Source organism: Phascolarctos cinereus, unplaced genomic scaffold, assembly GCF_003287225.1.
Source record: "Phascolarctos cinereus isolate Bilbo 61053 unplaced genomic scaffold, phaCin_HiC Scaffold_4;HRSCAF=312, whole genome shotgun sequence".
Lineage (NCBI taxonomy): Eukaryota > Metazoa > Chordata > Mammalia > Diprotodontia > Phascolarctidae > Phascolarctos > Phascolarctos cinereus.
This window is the reverse complement of record NW_027555847.1, coordinates 204,873,269-204,898,491: the sequence shown is the minus strand read 5'-3', so window position 1 is coordinate 204,898,491 and position 25,223 is coordinate 204,873,269. Positions and strand designations below refer to the sequence as shown.

Here is a 25,223-nt window from a genome sequence, read left to right as displayed (position 1 = left end):
TTTTAACTTTTATGCTCACCTCCATTCTTTATCTTGTAACATCCTGCATTTTCCACTATGTATTGTACCACCTTCTCAGTATTTAATCCTATATCATTCTTATCACCAGCTTCTTGCAGCCAGTTCCCGACTACTGAGGGCTCCAGAACAAGGCTTATTTAGTCCAATCCTTTTATTTTATGGAACAAGTTCTCAAATTATAATTAAGACTTAAAAGGGAACTCCTAAAGGGGCCCAGGCGGAAGAAATGAAGAGCTTTAGAAGGCAAGATTAGTTCCTATCCATTAACTAGAGCAAATAAGAACACGTCAAACAAAACAGCCACAGAACTTAAAATAGACTTTTCATTGCCTCAAACCATAATAGCTTACTTTTCATAGCAGTTTAATTGCAAAGTACTTTACACATAGCATGTCATTTCATTCTCAAAACAACCCTGTGAAGATGGGTTTTTATTTTTTGAAGATGGGTATTCTTAACCCCATTTTACAGATAAGGAAATTGAGGTTGGGAGAGCTTAAGTGACATGTCCGGTGTCACATCACATAGTTGGTGTCCTAGGCAAGATTTTAATTTAAGTCTTCAAGACTTGTCTATAAAAAAAAAAAAAGACTTGTCTATCCACTAAGCCAATCTGCCTTCAAGGAACATTGGAGTAATAGGGTCATTTGCCTATCAAGGAGGTCCCTGGAAAAACATTTGCATCCTTTAGTTGTTCTAGACCTGTTAGCGTACCATTATTAGAGTATCAAGTAAGGACTGATAGAATGGGCCACCTGGCTTTTTGAGACCGTTTCAATCAGTTGTGTTGAGTTCTGGGAGACTCTGAGTACCTAGAGCCCCTGCCAGGCGTCCACAATCTGGAAAGAAAGGAAATGCAAAGGGTGAGCTTGTAGGGTCTTGGCGCCCTTTCCTGCACTTGACCTATAGAGGGGGCTCTGGGTTACAAGCACAGGCAGAACTGCTCTCGGCCAGCTTTTCTTGGGTGTTTGCTCAGAGGGCCCGGGGAACATCGCAACATCTCCCTCCCCCGCTTTCCCTCTCCTCCTCTTGACTGTGAGCTCAGTTCCTGCCTCCCTAGCACTTTTTTTACGGGTGCTGGTGACTTGGTGAGGGTGGGGATCTTCAAGTCTTCACCGCTAGGAGCCGCGCCTCAAGCTCTTAAAAGGGTATCCGCCCCCTTGCTGCCCCCGGGGAGGAGAGAACGCCCGCCTAGCTCGCAGCCCCCAGCGGGACTGATAACCTGCCCAGCTCGAAGCCTCCGGGAAGACTGCGCAGCCGCCCATTTTACAGTCAGCCCCGGGAGGATCGCGCCACAGCATGTCTTCCAGCTCCAACCTTAGCACCATGCAGCGCCTGGTGGAGCAGCTGAAATTGGAGGCGGGGGTGGAGAGGATCAAGGTAAAGGTCGGGACCCGGCTGGGCTGCCTGGCTGCTGTCCAGGTGCTTGTTTGCATGAAGGAGGACCGCAGGGAAGAAGGGTTTGCAGTTTTTTGAGGGGAGCGGGTTTTGCAGGGTGTCTGTAGCTGGGAAGAGCGGAGAAAAGGCCTCAGGTCTTTTTCGTCTTTTTTTCCTCTTTTTTCCCCTCTCAGCTGAAAGGGTGTGGCCGCTAAGTATCCTGGTATAGAGAGGTGCCTTCTCTCGCTTAAACTCGGGTGTTTCTTGAGTCTGTATATCCCCAGTGCCTTATGTGTCTAATAACATATTTACTAGTGTGATCCGCGGGCGAGTCATCCGAACTCTCTCAGCCAGTTTCCATTTGTGCCTTGCACATGTTATCAAATGAGATAATATTAAGCAAAGCGCTTTGCAACACAAAACGCTTTGCAAATGCTAGGTACTACTAGTAGTATGGGCTACGTGTGTGCTAGTTGAATTGAATCAGATCTCCCGGCGGGCCGAAGGAGAGAGGCTAAGAAGGTGCTTAACCCTGGGTGAAGGGGAGGATGCTGCCCAAAGTTAATCAATACACATGTGCTCTCTCCGTGCCAGAAACTGTGCTAGCTGGGGACACACTTCCGGCCTTGGCCGGGGAGGTGCTGGGTGTCTGACTTGGGGATCCCTGCCGTCCTCGCTTGAGACAAAGCCCCGTGGAGTCCCATGGTGGGAGCCGGAGCCAGGAAGCCGTGTCCCTGCGTGACCCTGCTTTTGTGTGACTGTGGGAGGAAGGAGAGAGGGATTCCCTAGTATAGAAGTGACACCTTGGCTACTCAGGCGACTTGCGCGCCCGCGCGCTTGTGTGTGCATTGCTGGGCCTTCTCCTTCCTCTTCTCTCCACTCTTCTCCTTTCCATTCCCCCTTCCCTTTTCTCCTCCCCACCCCCACCCTTCTGTCTATCCTTACCCCTCACCCACCCTTCCTCCTTTTTAACTTCCTTCTCCTCCTTCCTACAGCTAGCCTCTGTCCAGAGCCCCTCCCCCTTGCTTGATTGTAGCCCTCCCAGACAGTCTAGGCGGCGGCGGCAGCAGCAGCAGCACAAAAGTGGCCCAATTCCCAGGAAGGGCTGCCCATCTTAGAATAGACAGGAGAGAAAGGGCAGGAGGGGAGGGCTGGTTTCTGACCCTGGTAAATGTCTTCATTGTGGGTTCACAAGCTGGCTTCTGTTTACAGTCCAGAGCTGCAGATATACTGGGGGATGGCTGGGCATGTTTAGGGACAGAACAAACCCAGCTGAGCCTTTGTGTTGGGGAACAGGAGGGACAGTATCAACTTTTGTTTTGGGGGTAAGGGTGGGAAAGGGCCTTGGTTGGCCGAGATTTGAGATCTGACCTAAGATTGCAAAGTGTCTAGGGCTATGTTATGTATTTAGAGCTAATCAATCATAGGAAAATAAAAGTGAGTGGTGAGGCTCTAGGTCCAGTGGGGCTTTGCTGGATGGTGGGCAGGCAGTTCAGTTGTGGGTACTTAGAGCTATAGGGGATAGGAAGGGAAGGGAACAGACCAAGCATTTTTAAATACTATCTCATTTGATCCTCACAACAACCTTGGGAGGTGGGTGCTAATGTTATTCCCATTTTACAGATGGAGAAACTGAGGCAAACAGGTTTTTTTTACATGTGACTTGCCCAGGGTCACACAGCTAGCAAGTGTCTGAGGCTGGATTTGAACCCTGGTATTCCTGACTTCAGGCCCTGCTTGCTGCTTCCAGTACCAAGAGATGAGTGAAAAGGGCCAGGCTTGCTAATGCTTAGCTATGGGTTTCTTAATTTCTCCTCCAAGTACATGCCACTTAATAGTTTTTCTGTCTCAGGATTAATCACCTGGGTTTTTAGATAGACTAATCTAAGCTATTCAAGGATTACTTACTTTGTACTTTTCATGTAGTCCTAGCTTTCTGTTTGAACACACTAAAAGTACCTAGAGACATTTGCTGATGATTTATTCTGGCCTACTTTTGATGTCAAATCTTTCCTGCACCTGTGACCTTCTAAACGTGTTTCCCCTGAAGAAGCCTCAAAGCAAAATACATTATCAGCCTGTTCCACAGCATGAAAACTTTTTACTCATTCACTGCTGGAGCAGATTTGATCGGAACCAGTTTTAAGTTCATAATTTCATTCTGTCCACTTGGCTACACTTTCCCAGTTTCCTCACCTATAAAATGAGAATATTACTTGCCTTATATCCTACTGGTTTGTTATAAGGAATACACTTTGTAAATTAATATATTAATATGGACTATTGGCTTTATTGCTAAGGGAAAACTATAGGATATAGACCTCTAGGGCAGGTAGGTGGTGTAGTAGATAAAGTGCTGGACCTAGAGTCAGGAAGATAATCTTCCTGTGTTCAAATCAGGTTCATAAAGTTACTACCTGTGTGACCCTGGGCAATTCACTTAACTCTGTTTGCCTTAATTCCCTCATCTGTAAAATAAACTGGAGAAGGAAATGGCAAATTGCTCTAGTATCTTTGTCAAGAAAACACCAAATGGAGTCATAAAGAATTGGACATGACCAAAAAACAACTGGACAACATATGGATGCTGGCTCTTGTGATTATCATGCTCTATGTAACACTGCCCTAATCATTTATATTATTTTCAGAATAAAGGGTTTGCACTAGAATCTGGGTTCTTTACCCTGCGATCTGTGAACTTAAAAAAAAATTGATAACCGTTTCAGTATAATTGGTTTCCTTTGTAATCCCATGCATTTTTAATGTCTTTTTTAAACATTATTTTGAGAAGGGGTTCATAGCATTCACTAGATTGTGAAAGACTCCCGGGGCACAAAAAAATCAGAGTGAGCCCCTGTAGGAGATGATCCCTAAGGTCTCTCCTAGCAATAACATTTTAAGTCAGCCAGTCCTTTCATAGACTCAGTTAGAATTTTATTGCTGCTTAGAAGTACCCTGTTTCCTCAGGACCCTCTGCTTATTTCATCCCACCAGGATATCAGCCTTGTCCAAGGGCATGCCATCTTTTGTCAGTAAGGATGGCCTACTTCCAACCCGAGTCAGAATTCACCATCAGAACAGTGGAAAGAACAGTGGTTGGCGTTTTACACTGGGGAGTAGTTTAACAAGTCAGGGCAAGGCCAATGAGGCTGTGGGAACACAGGAACACAGGAACAGTGGAATTGCAGTATTTGCTGCACAGCATTAGGCTACTTAATTGTCTAGGACAAAGCTTTTTAATAAGTTTTGCCTGCTAACAACCCCATATAGTGCTCTTACTTTTCTTTCATATACGCTGTCATATTCAGTTCGACCAGGAAACTGAAACTTATTTGTTGATGTTGTTCAGTCTTTTTGTTTTTAGTCATGTCTGACTTCTTGTGACCCCATTTGGGGTTTTCTTGACAAAGATACTGGAGTGGTTTGTCATTTCCTTCTTCAGCTTGTTTTACAGATGAGGAAATTGAGGCAAAGTTAAGTGACTTGCCCAGGGTCACACAGCTAGTAAGCATCTGAGACTGAATTTGAACTCAAGTCCCCCTGACTCTAGGCCCAGTGCTATATCACTGTGCCACCTCCATTGACAGGTGGGGACTGAAACCCAGAACTTCTCCCACTGTGTTCAGTGCCTGGTCTTCTATATACTGTGCTGCCTTTGTTGAATGAATGATTAGATGTATTTTATTAAGTGCTTACTGGGTACCAAGTACTCTTGTCAGGTGCTAGGAATACAAAAAAAAAAAAAGAGAAACTCATTTCTGCCCTTAAGGAGCATATTCTATGGCAGGGGGGAGGGAGGAACAACATGTATAACATAAATACATATAAATAAATATATACAAAATATACTTTAGGTAATTTGGGGGGGGCAGTGGTAGCAGCTGGGGGACTTGAGGGAAGTTTCCAGTAGGAGGTGGTGCTTGTACAGAGCTTTGAAGGTAACTAGGGATAGTGGGTGGCACAGATGGAGAGGGAGTGATTTCCAAGGGGAAAGAGGGCTGATACAGAAGATGGAAGATTGTTTGTGGGGAATGGCAAGAAGGCCTGTCTGCCTGGACTGAAGAAGATAGGAAGGGGAGTAATGCAGAATAAGCCTGGAAAAGTAGATTGGAACTTTATTATGTAGGGTTTTAAAGTTCAAGTAGGGAAACTGGCATTTGATTCTAGAAGTAAGAGGGAGCCACTGGGGTTTTTTGAGTAGAGGAGTGACCTATGCTCAAAGAATTATCGTTAGGTAGATGGGTGAGAAGGGGAAGATACAATATATGCAAATGACATATGTAAATATACATATGTAAATTACATGCAGCAGGAATTTCAAGTGGATAAATTCAAATACATTCTGAGTAAATTTGACAATTGAGATTATTAGTAATTTTGGCAAGAGCTGTTTCAGTTGAGTGATGAGGTAGGAAGCCAGAGTGCAAAGGGGTGATCATAGGATGCTAGTTTTGAAGTTTGAAGAAATCTTAAGAGGTCATCTAGTCCTATTCCTTCATTTTACAAAGAAAGAAACTGAAACTCCAGGACTTCAAATGCAGCAATCTTTCCGCTGTACCGTGCTGCTTAATCTGAGGAACTAAAAGGGAGGAAATGCCCACATGTAGACCACTTTTTTTCTGGAAATTTGATTCTGAATGAGAGAATGAGAATATAATAATAACTTGAAGGAATGATTGGGTAAAGAGAAGGTTTTCAAAGGATTGGGGGAGACATGGACATAGCTGTGGGCATCAGGATGGGAAGAGATTGAAGTTTAGAGAGAGAATGAGGGGATGTCATGGGGGCAGTCTGCTGGAAGAGAGGGGAGAAGATGGCATTGAGGGTGCAATTCAAGTTAGTCTTGGCCAGGAGAAAGGCCATCTATTCATCAGAAACTGGAGTAAAGGAGGAAAAAATGGGGCATGATTTCAAGAGGTTTTTTTTGTTTGTTTTTTGGTTTTTTGGCTAGGCAATGGGGTTAAGTGATTTGCCCAAGGTCACGCAGCTAATAAGTATTATATGTCTGAGGTTGGATTTGAGCTCAGGTCCTCCTGACTCCAGGGCCAGTGCTCTATCCACTGCACCACCTAGCTGCCCCTCAAGAGGTTTTGCGTAGAGGAGGAGAGGGATGTTCTTTATGAACAGCTTCTGTCTTTTTCAGTCAAAGGTTTTCTGCTGAGAAGGGGGGATGTAAGGGTTGTGGCAGGGGAAACTAACCAGACAAATGTTTCTCTAATATAGTCCTTATTGTTGCTGGGCTTGTACTTGCAACCTCTTTAAAGCATAAAATGCTATGTCAAAGTGATTTCTTATTATTGTGAACTCTCGTGTTCTAGACTCACCTGTGAGCAAATTGCTATGAGGCAGAGAACATCTTATCTAGCTATATAGAGTGTACACAACTATTTGGCATGAAGAAATGAAAGAAATCCCCCCCCCCCTTTTTAAGATGGAACACTGTCACAGAAGATTGATTGCCTTTATTACAAGATAGGATAATTGGGTACTTCATCTGCAAGGTACAGAATTTTAAATCCTGAATAAAGTACTTTCTCTGGATGAAAGACAAAAACTCCTTTTTCTTTCTCTCTCTTTCCCTTCTCTCCTCTGTTCTCCTCCTTTCTCTCTCCATCAATATCCATCCCCATTTTCGGTGCATTGAAACAATTTATTTGCTTTCTGTGGGTGAACATTATATAGGGCTGCTAAGAGTTGTATATTTGCTAGAAAACCAGTCCCCCGATACTAGTTTGCCCCTGTGTTGTGAAATAGAGACAAAACTCCCCAAACAATTGCTGTTTCTCTGAATTGAATAGTTCAAAGGTATGGTTATCATTCACTTCACTGAGAAAATCTCAAATAATTCCCTGGAAGAGCATTCTCCATTCCCCCTCCACCCCTCCAGCCGCAGCCACTTCCCTGCTTTCAGGAGTTTGGTTACTAAGGCTTTCTGTAGGTCCATCCCTATAGTGCAAAGGTTCTTAACCTTTTTTGTGTGTCATGTACCCATGGCAGTCTGGTGATACCTGTGGACGCCTTCTCAGGATAATGTTTTTTACTGCATAAAATAAAATACATAGGATTATAAAGGAAACTAGTTATGTTGACATAACAGTAATCAAGGTTCAGAATGCTTATTATAATGGAGTAGAAGTTGGTTCTTGAAGACAACTCCAGGTGTGTCCTTTGCTTTGCTGTGTGGGAAAGGTGGAAGAGAGACTTGTCTTTAAAGACATAACTTTTATCTTCTTTCTCCATTCAGGTCTCTCAGGCTGCTGCAGAACTCCAGCAGTATTGCATGCAGAATGCTTGCAAAGATGCTCTGCTAGTAGGAGTTCCAGCAGGGAGCAATCCCTTCCGAGAGCCCCGGTCCTGTGTTTTACTATGATGACAGGTAACTCTGGCTGGTGCTTTCCTGGGGCTCATTTTTCATCTCTGAATGCCCTTGAGATTTTCAGGGGCCTCCACATAGGTTTGATGATAATCTCTGCCTGAGTTTTGGTACCCATTTGCTGATTGGGTCAATCTGATGATGCTGATGAAGTCAAAGTAGCCAAATCTATAGATCACAGATTTGGAACTGGAAAAAGGACCTTGGAGACCATCCAGTCCAATTCTTTCACTTTACAGATGAGGAAATGGGAGTCCATGAAGTGACTTGCCCAAAGTCACACAGATAGAATTAGAATGTGGCTAGATGGCAAAGTGCTGGCCCTAGAATCAGGGAGACCTGAATTCAAAGCTGGCCTCAGACATTAGCTGTGTGACTTTCAGCAAGTCACTTAACCTTATTTAACTCAGTTTCCTCATGAGCTGGAGAAGGAAATGTCAAACCACTTTAGTATCTTGGCCAAGAAAACCCTAAATGGGGCCATGAAGAATCAGACATGATTGAAACAATTGAACAACAACAATATATAATAAACACACACACACACACATACACACACATATATATATATATTTAACATGTGTATATATAATATATATAATGTACACTACACAGCATACATATAATGTAACACCACCCCTCACCCCCACGATTTTCTAAGTCACTATATGGCCTGCAGGATCCTTATGTATGGTTCAATGGCCCCTGTTTTTGTTTGAGTCTGACATCACTGGTATACTAGAAAGAGCATCCAGGAGACCTATTTTCATTGTCGGTTCTACTGTGTACTAATGTGTGTCCATGAGTGAAGAATCCCGTAATCTCAGTGAAGATCAGTTTCTTCATCTGTAACATGGAGATGATAATACCTTTGTTACCTACTTTACTGAATTGTTGTAAACTACTTTGTGAACTATAAAATAAACGTGATTCAGGATTCAGACTTGTTAGAGAAGGAAGTTTCTGAGCACTGGGTTTTTTTCCTTATTCTTATTTTAATTTATTAATATTAATTCTGTGGTATAAATCCTATCTTCTCTCCCTTTACAACCACCTTGTAATTGTGATATGCTGATTAGTGCTAGTAATTGCTTATGCTCCAAGTTCTCTATTTATAACTGTAGTGAATTAAAGATCCCCTGATCTGTAGCCTTGACAGAATAAGTTTGTTTTTTTGTACAGATATGATATCCCTCTTAAGATATTTCAGACATCTAGCCTTCAAAAGGACAGCAGATTTAGTTGTTTGGAAGAGAAGTGAGAATATGGGTAGATTAGTTTTTAATTGCTAATTTAAAAACCATACTACTCTTTTCATGGTAAATGGAAAACATATATTAGAATTTTTAGGAATGTCATGTTTCCATTTTCTTTTCTTTTTCTTTTTTTTCCAACAGATGAGAGAATTTAGTATTTGATGGCTTTAATTATATTTTATTCTTAAAAAAATAAACACTAACGTGAGCATTTGCATTGGTTATCAAGGTCTTCAAAGGCTAAAAAGTTCAAATCTTGGCATATTCAGTAGCTCTGTCCAGTAGGGCATAATGGAAAGGGTGCTGGATTTGAATTAGAACACCTAGGTTTGAATCTCAGTTCTGCTGCTGTTCACTTCTACCTCTAAAACCTTGTTAGGCAAGTTACTTCACCTCTGTAGGCCTCCATTTCCCAATCTGTAAAATGAGAGGTTGTACCACCAAGATCCATTTTGGTTCTAAACCTATTATCCTACATCAGGAAGTTCTGTACCTGTGAAAGGAAGCTGCTTAAATTAAGAAGAACCAAGAAAATAATCACACAACTAACTTTGTGTAGTAATTGTACTTTTTTGATAGAAATTTATAATCTTTATAACATAGTTTGGGCATTTTCTTTTTATATTGTCATTTTCTGACTTGAGAGAATGGAATGTTTTATAAAATTAGAGCATCTTCCAAACTATTTTCTTTTTCTTAACAGGAAGAAGTTCACTGAGGAGTTACCTTCAAGCATGCAGTGATTAACAGCTGCTTCTGAGTCTTAAGAAAATATTTTTTTTTGTGGCCAAACAATTTTTAGATATTTGAGACCTTTCCATTACCAGCCCCTGCAGCCAAATGCCTTAAGGAATAATGGAAGTTTCTAGATACATAAAGGAGTAGACCCACATGTAATAATTTACTTGCTTTTTTTGGGGGGTAATTCTTGTAAAATGTTCTGTCCTTTAAAACATTCCACTTCCAACAAAACTACCCACCTCTCATAACTCAGTTATTACTGTTTCTGTATTTTTAACTGCCTGTTTTTACTTAAGTGGCTACATTTTAGCGAAGAAAAACATTTTCTTTTACCAAAAAATTACTTTCATTGTAACTTGTGCCTAAAGGTTTTTATTTTCCAGTAAGTATTTTTCTCCCTCTTTAGAATTTGCATTTTCTAAGGGAACACACCCAAGTGCAGATTACTGGCTTTACTAATCAAGCAGTGTCTTGGTTTTTCTAAAGCAGAAGATAAAATATTTTATTTTTAACACTAAAAACTGGAGCTATTTTAAATAAGCAGTTTGTTTGAAAGACCAATATTGTTATATTAAATTGCTTCATTTAGATATAATTGAAACTTGTGTGGTCTTAATTTTATTTCATGGTTCTATTTATGTTTAAGAAGTTATTACATTTTAAAATTTTATTTTTTGGGGAAAATGTTTAAAGCAGGAACATTAGAAAATGAATGTAAACAGGGAGTCATAGAAAACTATCAAAACTAGAAGTTTTCAATTCTTAAACATCTGTTGCTATTGTAGTTGTGGTGGTGTGCCATTGGTTTAATGCAGGATACTTTAAAAAGGATACTTTTATTCTTTTATATTTTTTTCATTTTGTTTACTTTGTGTTTTTTGTAATAGCTTCTTAGGAGATTAAAAATAAATTTTTTCCCTAATGTTTTTGACCATCTTTTATCACTGGAAAATGCCATGCTTCTGTGGCATTTAAAACTTTTATAGGCTAATGTTTTATCATGGGACAAAATGGATGAAATCTCTTTTTTCCACTGTGTAATTGTGTAAAAGTCCCCAAAACACACACACACAAGGGAAGAAAATGGCAGAAAGCAGAAGCAGAGACTACTTTACAAGTCATCAATTAGAAAAGATGAGATTAGATCTAGAAAAAGGACTGATAGCAGCAAGAAATGATGGGAAAATAGATGGCCCTCAGGGAGATGGAAAAGGATCCCTCCCTTAGGAGAATACAGTAATGCCATGGTATTTAATATAGAAGGAGGAAGTAGCTCCATGCACTCTCATCTTCTCTGAAGGCATAGAGACCTATATAGGTAAGTAACGGATTTTTATAACGACCTTGAGACATTCAGAAACATCTAAATTATGTTCAATATAAAATTAACCATTCTTCATTTACATTTTTTCACGCCCAAATGGTTAGAAAGATCTCATTAAGCAGAATGTATGGTTCCAAGGCTTAATGCAAGCATCACAGTGTTTACACAAAAGGGGAACAAATGTAACCCTTTTCACTAATAGAGATGTTTATTTTCTTTGTACTTTTCATGGGAGATATATATCTGTAGCTATATAGATGATATAGATATAGATATGATACAGATATACACACACTTCATGAGGTTGATGAACATATCTCCATTTTATTCCCCGATGTTGATATTAAATGAAACATTTAATAAATGTACATTGCCCAGATGATGACTTGCAGGTGGCTGGGCAAACCTTCAGGCCAAGGCCATTACAGATCGATACTGTGATGGGCTCAGAATTGAATAGGAATAAGTTGGACTAGATCCTATTTAAAATGTTGCAACACACTGAATGCAGTATGAAGAAGGAAGAAAAATTACCTCATGGTTTCTGTTTCCTCAGTAAACAAGGAGGCATGGCTATCTGCTGAAAGAAATGGAAATGGAGGAAGAACTGGAGATTTGAGGAAAGAAGAGAAGGTTTGGAACAACCACTAAGGATAGAGGCAGTCAACGAAGAATATGCTTTGCAGTTCAGCAATGAGGATCCAGTTGACATAAAATAATATGAATTTATGAATATGAATATATGAATAGTGGACCAAGCTAGTGTATTGAGTGCTGCAATGTCCTCAATAGAGAGCTAGGTTTCCATGAACACAGAAGATAGAAAAGAAGAGAAAAGAAGAAATAGAGGATGAAGGGAAATTAATGATGAGCAGGGTTTCTAGACAGCACAGTAGAAAAGGAAGAGGGGGGGGTTAGGAGAGGGGAGAGGAAGGAAGTGGCAGGGGAAGGAGACTTTCAAAAGCCAACTGAATCAGGAGGATTAGAGGAGCCGGAGATTACTTGCTATGGGTGCTGGTTTTTTGGAGCTTACCTTTCAGGGTCCAGTGATAGGGCAGTATTGGGGCAATGTTCCTTCTAACATGGGGGTAGAAGGGAGTTAAAGTCAAGTGCTGATCCTTAGGGGCTTGGACTGAACTCACTTTGAATCAGCCCAGTAGTCATATCCCAATAAGGTAAAGGAATGGGGCAGCTAGGTGGCGCAGTGGATAGAGTACTTGCCCTGAAGTCAGGAGGACCTGAGTTCAAATCCAGCCTCAGACTCATAACACTCACTAGCTGTGTGACTGGGCAAGTCACTTAACCCCAACTGCCTCACCAAAAAAAAAAAAAAGGTGGGAGAATACAGAATGCCCAGAAGATTCAATGAAGTAAATATAAACTAAAACAGTTTAAGTAATACATTTTTAAAAGTTTTCCATTGTCTACTAAGTTCTGCTTTGATAGCATACCATGGTCACAATCACAAAATAACCATGAAGCTTTTGAAGCTTCTAAATGGTTAGTTAGCCTTCAGTTAACTGAAACAGTAACTTAGATCATTTCATTCTCTCAACATTATAGAAAACAAGAGGAAAAAACTCTTCAGAAGAGGAAGTATAATACTCTCCATTTTAGCACTGTCACTGATTTGTTGAGAGCTCGTGAGCAAAGTCAATTAACCTTCCCAAAGTTCAGTTTTCTCACCAGATAAAAAATGGTATAAAATATCACTTATGTGTCATATAGGAATGTGCTGAAAGTGAGTAAACTTTTACTACTCTCTTGAGCACCAGGAAGAAAAGTGGTGTCTCAATAATAAAACTGAGGATTTGTTTTTATAAGAAGCATTATTGTTTTTTGAGGGAAAAGAGAGTAATTAGCGAAAAAATTACCTACATCATATGAAGGAAGGGAAAATTAATTACCCAACAGCTTATTTGCTGAATTTATAGAACTAATGCTTGCATAATATTTAACTTGAAGGGTGTTGTACAGTTTCCTTTTCTGTAAAATGAAGGTAATATTTTCATAGCCTACCCCAAAAAGTTATTGTGAAGAAAGCTCTTTTATAAGCCATAAGGTACTCTAGTATAATACAAGTTAGTAACAGTAAGGATAAGAACAACAATGACAACATAATTATTATCTTATTAGCAGTGCATGGAGAAAAAAAATCTAGCCTAGTCAAAGAGTTCTATGCAAAAGATGAATGTCTCAGTCTCGTGATGGTAAGGAATGGGACTAGACTTCTAATGGCAGCAGTCATCAGCTGTGATAGCAGCCATGCTGTGAGGCTGAAAGAGTGTGATGAGAGAATAATCATCAAAATTTAAAGACAAGACAGACTTCTCAGATATACTATTTTGATAGTATTCCCCACCCCACTCCAATTTAAAAGCCCTAACAAGTCATTAATGCATGGTTTGGTGGCTTTTTAAAAATTATATTAGTTTCTTTTAGAAGGCTTTGTAATTCTCAAGACCAATGTTCTTGCAAGAACTTTGTTCTAGCAAAGCTTCTGAGAATCAGAAATGAACATTGTTTGCCTTGGATGCAGAGTCAGTCCAGCTCCTTGTTTTCTGAACGGCTGTAAAATGAGAAGACACCATAGGTGTCTCCTTTCCATCATTAGCCTGAGGAAATGGGGAACCCTGGAACTTTGCCAGAGTCAGTCTTCAAGGTTTCCTATTTACATTTTCTTTAATCCCTCCTCTACTTTTCCATACCATACACATATGTGTGTGTTTATATGTTATAACAGAAATTTTTCAGGTTTTGATGACAGGAAGGGGCACAAGTAGAGCCAAAGGGCCACAGTGAGTTTGTCCTTAAAACCAAAGCATCTTCAGTTACTTATATTTGTAGGTTTGGACTTTAATAGAGAGGAAGCAGTTTCCTAGGCTTAGAGATTTAAGAGACAGCTCCCTGGACCATCGCCAAATCTGTAAAGCCAGTGGAAGGAAAGTGGTTAAGTTAGAGACAACCAAAAATGGTTGAGAAATAGTCAACAGATTCTGGGTCTTACTCAGATCTCCCTTTTTCTTCCCCTCAGTAAATGAGAAAAATAAGGCTGGTTGTGCTTTAATTTTTCAAGCCAAAACATGAGTCTTCTTGAATTTCCTAATTTTTTAAATACATTTGAACTTTTAATACCTACTCGGAATTGATTCTGTTGTTTTAGTAATACTATCAAGATAAATATTCAGTATTTAGAAATCTTGGTAAGGAAGGGATTGTACTATATTTGTCCAAGAGATGATTAAATTACATTTTTCTAGCAGTGTCCTGTTATTCTACTTAGTTACAGTTGGCATATCATGTCAACAAAGCTCATTTTATGAAAAGGATAACTGTTACTAACATCTGTTGTTTAAATAATTTAATTTAGTTAATTATATTTGATATTTTGGTTGTCATAACTGAATCATCCAAAATTGCAGACCACAGTGCAAATTCATGCTTTGCAAAAGTGGAAATTCCTTAGCAAACCGCACACCCATAATGCACTGCAGAAGGTGATTATTTTGTGCAGTTATGGGGACATATCAACATATAGTATTTTAGTAACCCCAGAAATGATGAGATGTCTTTAGCTGTTTGGATAAAGAAGTATTTCTTAAGCTATCCTAAATTGTTATGAGGAATTCTAATACCATATCTTATGCCCGAGACACTAGAAGCAGCTGATGTGCTAAGAAACACAATCTTTTAAAACAGGAGAAAAGTGTAAATCCTAGTTAATCCAGTTCTTCAGACCATACAAATTTCATCTGTACATAAGCACAGCTGAATATACCATTTCATAAGTCCTTCATAAGCTTTCTCCAGCATTGCCTTACAATCCTAAAATTTGTGGCTAACTTTCTGAAATCATTATGAAAGCTAATAATTACATACTGCTTTAAGTTTTGCATGATGCTTTGCATACATTATCTCATTTGAAAAATATAATAAAGTAAGGACACAAAGAACTGGGGCAGAATACCTGAGGATTGTACTGCATTTTGCCTGGAACTTGGAAAGAAAATGCCTGGGAGGCAGTCCATTTTAGACATAAGACTATGTCAAAAACAGGTTTTATTACTAAGGCTCATAGTACTTTTCTTATTGTATGCTTTCAGTAGGAGCCATCATAAAATAGCAGATTAAAAGTGGCTCTACTTTCAAGCTTAGTTTAGTCACTTCCTTGTCTCTAGAGGGTCTGGTCTTTCTTTTTTACTTCCTGAGTGTAAAGGGTTACACTGGGCTCTGAGATGGTGATTCAGGTTGTTTTACTCTATTCCAGAGATATGCAGTTTTTGGGTAATGAGGAATAAATTCATTCTCTAAAATCAACTGAATTCTGGAAACTACCTTGAAGCTTGTGAGAGTTACTAAAGTAATGAATAATTATAATTATTTACAAAAATGTAAATTATAGAAGGTGGTGTACATTTCTTGGAAATTTAATTTCATTAGAACATTGAGAATATAGAGAATAACCTTTTCTTAAATATATACCAACATTTGAATAATGCTTCACACAATGATAATATACTCCAAAGCTCTTTACAATGTAGCAACTGGCCCAGTGCTTCTTCAAAAGAACTTAAAGCGTGTTTGGCCATCGGTTCTTCCAGGGACTTTTTCATACACTAGTCGCCTTTTTTTGCATTGGGGTTGCTGTGAGTATATTAAATCTATGGAGAAAAGAAAAGGAAAACTATTATGTTGCTGATCATAACAGACAGTGGCTATGAAAGTAGTTTGTTTTAGCTTTATAAATGGATTTTGGGGATAAAGAATCTGTCCACTACATGTATTACCTACTGCTAAATTACTTAATTATAACTATGCTAAAAAGATGACTATTTCAGTTATTTTATTTTTTAAACCGTACAACTTTTTCTAACATAGTATAATATATATTCATTGTTCAAAATTTTTATGTTAATAAAATGCTCCAACCCAAATAAAACCGTATATGCTTTCACCTGGAATGAAAAGCAGAGAGAAATTGCTAAGATGTCACTAAGGCATGGCCTCCCGACTGCTGGAAGAAGTCAGTAAAGCTTCACAAATTAGGACATAAGAAAGAACCAACTGTAGTTTGTACCATCCTTAAAAAAATTAGGAAATATGACCTATGGTTCATATAGGTTATGAACATATATGTGTATATATATACATATATACTACATGGAGGGGGAGAGAGAGAGAGAGAGAGAGAGAGAGAGAGAGAGAGAGAGAGAGAGAGAGAGAGAGAGACATTTATATATAAGTATGATGGGGTAATAAAATCCTAAAATATTATTAGTGGCATACAAGGAGTCTTGGCCTGCCACTCTTAAGGTCCTCAAAGGAATGGCAAAATACCTAAGGGAAGCTAGCTGCAGCACCTATTTTCTTTATATAGTTCAAAGAGTTCAGCCAACAGTATGTAGTACTTCCACAGGCTCTTGAACTGACTGTTGTTTTTCTAAGGTTTATATTTATTGTTACTTCTTGCCCCATTCAAATTCAAAATTCTTTGCAAATTAAAAAAAAAGGAAGAAAAGGTATTTTGTCAATCTAGCAAATAAAGATTGATATTTAATTATCTGTCTGACTACTCAAATCTTTGGTTTTTTTTTTATTGTATACAGCCAATTCAGGGAATTTTCTCACATATACCTGATAAAATGCTCTTCCTATAGCTATTCAATGAAGCTCTTTTACCTTCTACAAAATCTACATGGAAATCTTTCCTAGTGTCATCTACCACTCCCAGTTATCTATAATATTCAAACTAAGCAAATATTAAACTGGGAAAATCACTATAAAATATAAATTTTTATATATTGACTTTTTGTTATTACATTTAATACCATTACATTTATGTTCTTGGAAGTCTGGGACTAGATCTTTTGTGGAACTCTCTATATAGTACTTGGCTCTGTACTATTCAGTAGAAAGTATACTTAGTGAAAACACAGATGACATTTTCCTGGAAAAGCTCTAGCTAGCATCTTGGGAGAGTGAGATAAAAATTCAATATAGTTATGAAAAAGTAGATATATAAGTGCTAATTAGCAATTAATAGAAGGATTTTAAAAAATGAACTATATGGTTATTAGGTAGAAAGTGACTGGTCACAAGAGAAAAAAAATTTGAAGTTTTGTAGAGATATTAAAATTTCTAAAGGAAAGCCTATAGTCATGGATTCATAGGATTTAGGCTTCTCTTATAGGATCAACTCCCATGACCCACAGCTTCACTCTTTTTTATTCTTTTTTTTTTGTCTAGGCAATGGGGTCAAGTGACCTGCCCAGGGTCACACAGCTAGTAAGTGTTATGTGTCTGAGGCTGGATTTGAACTCAGGTCCTCCTGAATCCAGAGCTGGTACTCTATCCACTGCACCACCTAGCTGCCCCCGTTCTTTATTCTTACAGCCTATTCCAGCTCCTCCATCCCATTCTGTTTTCCTGTTCTCACCCCTTATGTGGCTTCATTTCTCCTACTTTATAGTCTTGCCCCTGTTTTTAAGTAGTATACCTATACAGTACGTTGCGTACTTATGTTCTTCATACCCTTGTTCTGTGGCCAAACTGCCAGACCTTCCATGTACCTACTCTCCTGTGGCTGAATGCCACTGCATGAAGTCCTGCAGTTGTGCCCACTACTAGTCTAATCACTATTGGACCCTCACTGTTGCATGACAAACTTTTTAGTCTTCTGTTCTCTAATCTCACATTCACTGCATAGCATCTGTTCTAAACTCTTATCTCCTCAAACCCCCAGCGCAATTCCTATTCTACTCTCCCCCGTGCACTGGCTTTTTAGTAGATGATCTCACTTCTTCCTTTACTAAGTAAGACTTCATTGCAAATTTCCTCATTTCCTCTATGCTAAACGTTAAACCCATCTACATCTTCACCCAACCTTGTTTCCTTTGCTTCATTCTTCAAGGTGGCCCTTTTTCTTGCCAGGGCTAATCCAATTTAATTTGTCTAACTAAGCCTCACCTTTTTATACTTGTGAAATTGCTTTCTGAATGCAAATTTAGCCACCTATGTTCCTTTGATCTTCCTGTAGAGTTTGGTTTTCCTTTTTTTTTCCTTTTTAGGCTGGACCTGTGATTTCATTGGTATGGAAACTCCCTCCACCAGTAACTCAGCTGTAATTTAGAGAATTCACTGGGAACACTAAGAGGTTAATGGATTTGCCCATGGTTATACAGCTATTATGTGTCAGAGACAGAACTTTAACTGAGGTCTTCCTGAATTCGGACTGCCCCTTTAGTCCCTACATCATTCTACCAATCAAGTTATCCTACCAAAAAAAAGGAAACTTTTTTTTTTTTTTAGTGAGGCAATTGGGGTTAAGTGACTTGCCCAGAGTCACACAGCTAGGAAGTATTATGTGTCTGAGACCGGATTTGAACTCAGGTCCTCCTGACTCCTGGGCCAGTGCTCTATACATTAAGCTGTGTAGTTGCCCCTAAACTTTTGTACTTTTAAACGTGTATGCTATCAAGTATTTTTTCATTTTATTCTTATAATATCTCTGTTTGCATAACACATGTTAATAAACAAGCCCAAATGTTTTAACTCATAAATCAATGATAATTAAATTTGATTTGAAATTATTCTCAACAAATAATAATAGTTGTTACCTGTTAATGATTCATTCTCTGCTAAATTTGATGAAGTTGCAATGTGTCTTTTCTGTCCTGAATATCTTCCAGATGTTTGCTGGACATACAGATTGTTGAATTTTTCTGAAGTTGCATTTAAATTATAGGCACATGAATTATGTGCAAATGAATTCACATTGGAGAAACCTGGTAATCCTTTCCAGGAAGTCTTATCTGTCTGAGCATCTAGCCTGTCATACATGAAGTCTTTTAATTCATCAGACAGACAATTTTGTTGAAACATAAAGGGGTTAGAGGCTGTATTTAAACTGTCTTTTTTAGGGAGCCATGTATCATATGAGTTCTGTTCTCTATCATATTGCAACTTGAGAGGGTGGACTTGTGAGTCTAGTATATTATTGTTAAAATTCCAGGTAACGGGATACTCAGAGTTTTCTAGTAAAAAGATGGGGGAATCTAATTCTTTCCTTATTTCTCCTTTTGTTATATGTGTATCTTGTTGCTTACAGTTTATACAATCAGAGTTAGCAAGACTCTCAGTCATTCTTGCTCCATAACTCATTTCAGCCAGTCTCAAAGAAAAGACATCTGACTCTGAGTCGTTCTGCCTTAGGAAGGAAGTGCCAGCTGTTCTTCTGGATTCTATGCTATTTAGAAAAGCAGGATCCTGAGGTTGGTATGGGTTCAAATTGGAATCTTCCCAGCAGTCCATTTGTTCATAAGATTTTGAAGATGGTAAAATACATTGTATTTCACTTGGTCCTATAAGGGAAGTGGTATAATTTGAAGACAGACTTGCATCTTCAGGCACTTTTTCATATAATTTTGGATAACAATAATATTCATCCTGTCCTCGAATGATTAATGCTGAAGAACTTGAGATTGAACACTGAGAAGAGATGGTATCAGGTTGGTATCCGTTTTCTCGATGTGATGAAATTAAAGGTGACTTTGTCAGGGAAGGACCAATCTTGAACAAAGAAGTAATCTCAGAAAAATGCTAAAAAAAATTCAGAGAATTTAATATAACAAAATACAGTCAACAATTAGTTCAACTTAACATTTATTAAGTTTCTACTTACTATGTTTGAGGCACTTTGCTAGCCACTGGCCAGTAAGAACACTGAGACATGTACACTCATAAATATACAAATTTTTATTTGATTAGGGCCTAAGAACGGTCAAACAGGGTATCATGAGAGATGTGAGGAAGGATCACTTATAGCTGAGGGTATCAGGGAAGGCTTTTTGGAGGAGTTGGCCCCTGAGTTAGGCCATGAAGAAAAAGAATGATTTCAACAGTACATGTGTGCAAATTTGTAGCATGATTTCAAGGATATACCTTGTGTAAGTTCATGAAGGTGAGTGAGGGAGGACATCTCAGAAACCAAGTAGTTCAGTTTGGCTGGAGCATAGTGTGAGAAGAGAAATTGTGTGAAATAATGTTAGAAAGGTAGTTTGGAGACAGATTATGAATAATCTTAAATTAGCCAGGATTAAGAATTTGCATATTATTTTGTAGGTAATAGGAGACTAAAGATTTTTGGGCAGGGGAGAACTGTAATTACACTTGTGCATTACGGAAATTATATATATCAAAGAGAGGAGGGGCCAGAAGACAGAAAGACCATTTAGGAAGTTATTACAATATAGCTAGATACGTGTTTTAGGAATATCACTTTGATAACTCTGTGGAGGATAGATTAGAGGAGAGAGACTTAAGCCTGGGAGACCAATTAGGTGGCTTTTCTATTGGTCCATTTGGGAAGTATTGATGATGATAACAATGGTTTTATTGATAAACACAAGAAAAAAAAAGCATGACTCTTACCATACAAAGACCACAATTTTGGGGAAAGAATCTAGATAGATAGTCAAGACTGTGTTTATTTTAACTGTGAGCTAACGCAAGTCATATAACAAATCAAAGTTTTATCTGAGGTGAGTTCAACAAATGCAAAACTGGTTTGAGTTTATAACTTCTAATATCTGTTCAAAAAGCCTAATTCTTGCATTTATGTTTATAAACCATAATAAAGCTAAAAGGTAAAAAAAAAGAGAAGTTATAACAATAGTATAAGTAGGAGGAATTAACTGTTGAAATAAGGTTGTGGTAGTATGAGTTGAAAGGAGAAGTGAGGGATTTGAAAGCTATCCATCTATCCATATTTGGCATATGAAGGAGAAAGAAGGGCCAAAGATAAGTCTTAATTTTCAAGCCTGGGTGATTTGGCTTCAACATAATGGAGAGGATTGCATATGCAATGGAAAGAGCACTAGATTTAGAGTAAGGGAGCCTGAGTTAAAATCCTGACTGTACCACTTAATAACTTCTCTGGGTCTCAGTTTCTTCATGCATAAAATAAAGGGATTGTATTAGATGATTCCAAGGCTCTCTGATCTTATGAGATAGAAAGATTTTTTTTTTTGGTGGGGAGCAAACATTGAAAGGAATAATAATGATTTTTTGGGGGGAGGAATACTGAGTTTGAATTATTGAAGAGTCTAGTAAGCAATTAGAAATGGAGAATTGGAGCTGATGGGGGAATTTGGGACTGCTTATCCAGATCTAGGAGTCACCAATGAAGAGTTCATAATTTGGCTCATGGGAGTTTGATATGGTAACCAAGAAAGCTGATGTTTTATCTGGATTAAGAGACACAGCACCCTTGCTAAACAAATTGTGGTACATGGATGTAATGGAATACTACTGTGCTGTTTAGAAATGATAAATGTGATGAATTCAGAGAAGCATGGAAAGATTTAAATTAATTACTACAAAGTGAAGTAAAACGGAGCCAGGAAAACAAAATAAATAATAATTACAACAACATAAATGGGAAAAACAAAAAAATCTAAAGTGAATGCTGCAAAATTATTGAGTACAAGCATGGCTCAAAACAAGATGTATGAGATGATAGCCTTATCTCTCCGCGAAGACGGGAGGTCCACATGCATTTTACATTGCATATATTTTCAGACTTTTTTGATGTATTTATTGGTTATGCTGTTTTTTCTTTTTTTGATTTTGAATTATATTTATGTTATTATAATTTGAATTATATGAGATGACTGGGAGGGAAAGAGAGAGTGGAACAGGGGGAAAGTATGGTGATGAAAAGAACAAGATACCAATAAAAAAAACTATTTAAAAATGAAAACAAAACAAGACAGGCATAGTAAACAGGACAAAGGAGGTGAGAATCCTGCTCTAGTCTGACCTGGTCAGACTACATTTGTATTATTGTGTCCATATCTAGGTGTCATATTTTAGGGAGAAAGGACCCTTGTTCCTCTTTCCTCCATGAACTTGTTTCTCTCTTTCCTTTTCAATGTCTCCTCTTCCAGCATCTTTTCTTTCTCTACAAATATGCTCAGCTCCCTTCTAAAAAATACCTTGCCTTGACTCTATTGCTATCTTAAGTTACCGGGCTATTTTTTTTCTCCTAATCTTTACTGTCAAATTGATGGAAAGTCTACCTTCCACGTCTTTCTCCTCAACCCCCCTATAATGTGGCCTACCTCTGAATAATGAAGAGTAGTAACTGCTCTCTCAAATGTTATTAGTTACCTCCTAAGTGACTCTCCCAATTTCATCCTTATTTACATCTCTTCAACAGTTGACACTGTTGACCATCTCCTCCATCTTGATGCTTTCTCCTCCCTTGACAGAATTCATTCTGGTTCTCAACTTTCTATCTATTCCTTTCTGGTCTCTTTTGTTGGTTTCTCTTTCCTTTTCCCCCTCCTAAGTCTGGGCTATCTCAAAGCTCTGTGTTGGGCCCTTTTCCTTTCTCTCTCTCTATTCTCTCCAACGGTAAACTTATCCACTCAGAATCACAGAATCTCAGAGTTAGAAGGAATCTTGTTTAACTTATACTTTAGCAAGAATCCCATCTATATAATATCCAACAAGTGGTCATATAACCTTTGGCTGAACACTTCCAATGAGTAGGAGCCAACTATCTCTTGAGCTGTCCAATTTCACTTTTGGATAGCTCCAGTTTTTGGAAGTTTTTCCTGACATCACCCTTAAATTTGCCACTTTGAAACTTCTCACAGTTTCTAACTCTGCCATCTGGAGCCAAGAAGAGTAAGGAGGGAAAGGGGTAGTGAATAAGCATTTACTAAGCACCTGCTATGTGCCAGGAACTGTGCTAAGCACTTTATAAATATTATCTCATTTGATCCTTACAACAACCCAGTGAGGTAGATGCTATTATTATTTTCACTTTGTAGATAATGAATTAAGTCTAATCCCTCTTCTGTGTCCTCAGCTACTTAAGGACAGCTATCATAAACCTCTGAATGTTCTCTTCTCTAAGCTCAATGTCCCCAAACATTAACTTGTCTATTATCACAAACTCTAGGAAGGAGCAGTCACTTCCCCTCAGGGTTCTGTCACTTCCATCTCAGCAATCAGTTCTTGACTTTTAGGGAAATACATACAGAATAGAATTTCCCCTTGTTGTTTCCTCTATCTTTTGAAGGGTGAAATGATCATGAAGTCTAGTGAAGAAGTTATCAGCTGTTCTACTTTTAGCAGAGTGAGAGCTTCAGCAGATGTGTGGATAAATGAAGTTCGTCACTATTATAGCATGTCTCTGCTAAAGTTGTTTTCTGTTTCTTGAACTCTGAATCTCTTTCCTCTTTCTGTCCAGTTCATTACCCAAGCTTCCATGCTGTATACACCAAGATGCCTTCTTCAGTTCCTGGTTATCTTCACGTGAATATGCCTTTTTCTTATTATGCAGTTACCCTACTTCCTTACCTTTTACTTATAAATTTTCACTTGATCAGGGCATATCCATCCACAACCATATTCTAGTTATGAATTTTATTTCACCAAGTGTTAAGTGATAAGGATGAGGTGAATTTGCCCCCTTGTGTTAGGACCTCAAATTCATCTTGCTTATTGCCCTGAACTTTGGAGATATTTGAGGCCAGGGGTTTTGGGTTTTTACTACTAGCTCCTTTCTTGGCTTTTTATCTCCTGTGAATTCTGGGTATTTCAACTGTGATTCTCCCTTCAATACCTCTGAATCATCAAACTAAAGACAACTTCACAGACTCTCTAACACAACTTTAATTCTGCTCTTGATTCCCTATCATCTCATTTCTGACAATGGCTGTTCCAATACTTGCTTTCTCCTTCAGTTCCTACACCCTTCCTTGTGTTCCACTTTCTTGCCTACTTTCCCTTTCTGAGGTTCTTCAAGCAGAGCCTGGATGTCAGGTGTGTGACAGTGGGGATTTGTTTCATGGATGGATTGAACTAGGTGACAGCTGAGGTCCCTTCCAACTTTCCAATTCTCTGATTCTGTGAAAAAGTCCTCTATAACAGATGACTTTACTTCCTTATAACCCAGTCACTCCTTAACCATTTGAAATCTGGCTCTTCTCCCTTCTAATCTATAGAAACTGTTCTCTCAAAGGTCACCAACGAGCTCCAAAGTGCACAAATCAAAAGCTTCTTATTTATTATTCTCTTTGATTTTTCTACATCATTTGACACTTGACCATTATCTTCCTCAGTGATAGTGTTCTGCTCACTTGGTTTCACACCTCACACTCTTGGTTTTCTCCCTAACTTTCTGTTGTTGTTATTGCTGTTGATGTTGTCGGCTTCTTTTCCTCTTCCTACTTCATAAACTGGGCATACCCTAACATTCTGTCATCAGTGGAACTTCTCTTTTATTATTTATTATATTATTTATTATTTATTTTATATTTTATATTTTTATTATTTATTTTGTTATTATGTCTTTCAAGTGGCAATCTGGTCCACACTTATGGCTTCAACTATCACTTCTATATGGATAATTTACAAATCTATGTATTTCTAACTGATACTTCCCCTGAGCTCCAGATACACATTTTCAATTGTCTAATGAATAGCTGTACCTATATGTCCCTCAAACTCAATATTTTGTGAAAAGCATCACTGTTTACCTAGTCATCCATGGTTGAAACTTTGGTATTTGACTCTTCCCACTTGTTTACTTTCCCATATCTGGTCAGTCAACAAGTCCTATGAAGTCTACCTCTACAATATTTCTTATATCTTTTCTATTTCTACTAATACCACTCTAATAGAGACCTTCAAAACCACCTCTCTGCTATTGCCGCAGCTTTCTAATGGTTCTCCCTATTTTGGATCTTTATCCTTTTCTAGTGTGTGTGTGACCTTGGCCAAATCACTTCTCTGGGTTTCAGTTTCTTCATTTATAAAATAAAAGGATTGGATTAGATAATCCCCAAGTCTTCTTCAAGCTTTAACTCTTTGGCCTTGTGAAATACCAAATTAGGAGGTCAGGTTATTTTTTTGGGGGGAATGATAGTGATTATTGGGGGGAGATAATACGTTTAAAGTATTGGTGGGACTCATTCAAGTACATGTGTCTAGTAGGCACTTAGGAATATAGGATTGGATTTGATGGGAGAGTTCAGAGCTAGAGATCCAGATCTAGAAATCACTAAAGCAGTGTTTATAATTTAATTCAATAGAGCATGATGCGGTAACTAAGAAAGCC

The 25,223-nt window shown here is 38.4% G+C and overlaps 2 protein-coding genes across 2 annotated transcripts in view; one reads left to right on the top strand and one right to left on the bottom strand.

Annotated features, from left to right (window-relative positions):
- The first annotated feature begins 1,014 nt into the window (after positions 1–1,014).
- On the top strand, positions 1,015–10,369 carry GNG10 (G protein subunit gamma 10). The gene is made up of 3 exons (XM_020972416.2): positions 1,015–1,401; positions 7,643–7,774; positions 9,731–10,369. Exons 1-2 carry the CDS (start codon positions 1,321–1,323, stop codon positions 7,766–7,768), a joined length of 207 nt encoding a protein of 68 aa, XP_020828075.1. The 5' UTR covers positions 1,015–1,320; the 3' UTR covers positions 7,769–7,774; positions 9,731–10,369.
- Positions 10,370–15,503: 5,134 nt separating this feature from the next.
- Positions 15,504–25,223, bottom strand: part of SHOC1 (shortage in chiasmata 1) — a 143,628-nt gene continuing 133,908 nt past the window's right edge. Inside the window, exons 27-28 of the mRNA XM_078152859.1 lie at positions 18,709–19,690; positions 15,504–15,753 (exon numbers count right to left, since the gene is read on the bottom strand). Coding sequence (XP_078008985.1) covers positions 15,653–15,753; positions 18,709–19,690 — 1,083 coding nt within the window. The 3' untranslated portion in view covers positions 15,504–15,652. The remainder of the gene's footprint in view (positions 15,754–18,708; positions 19,691–25,223) is intronic.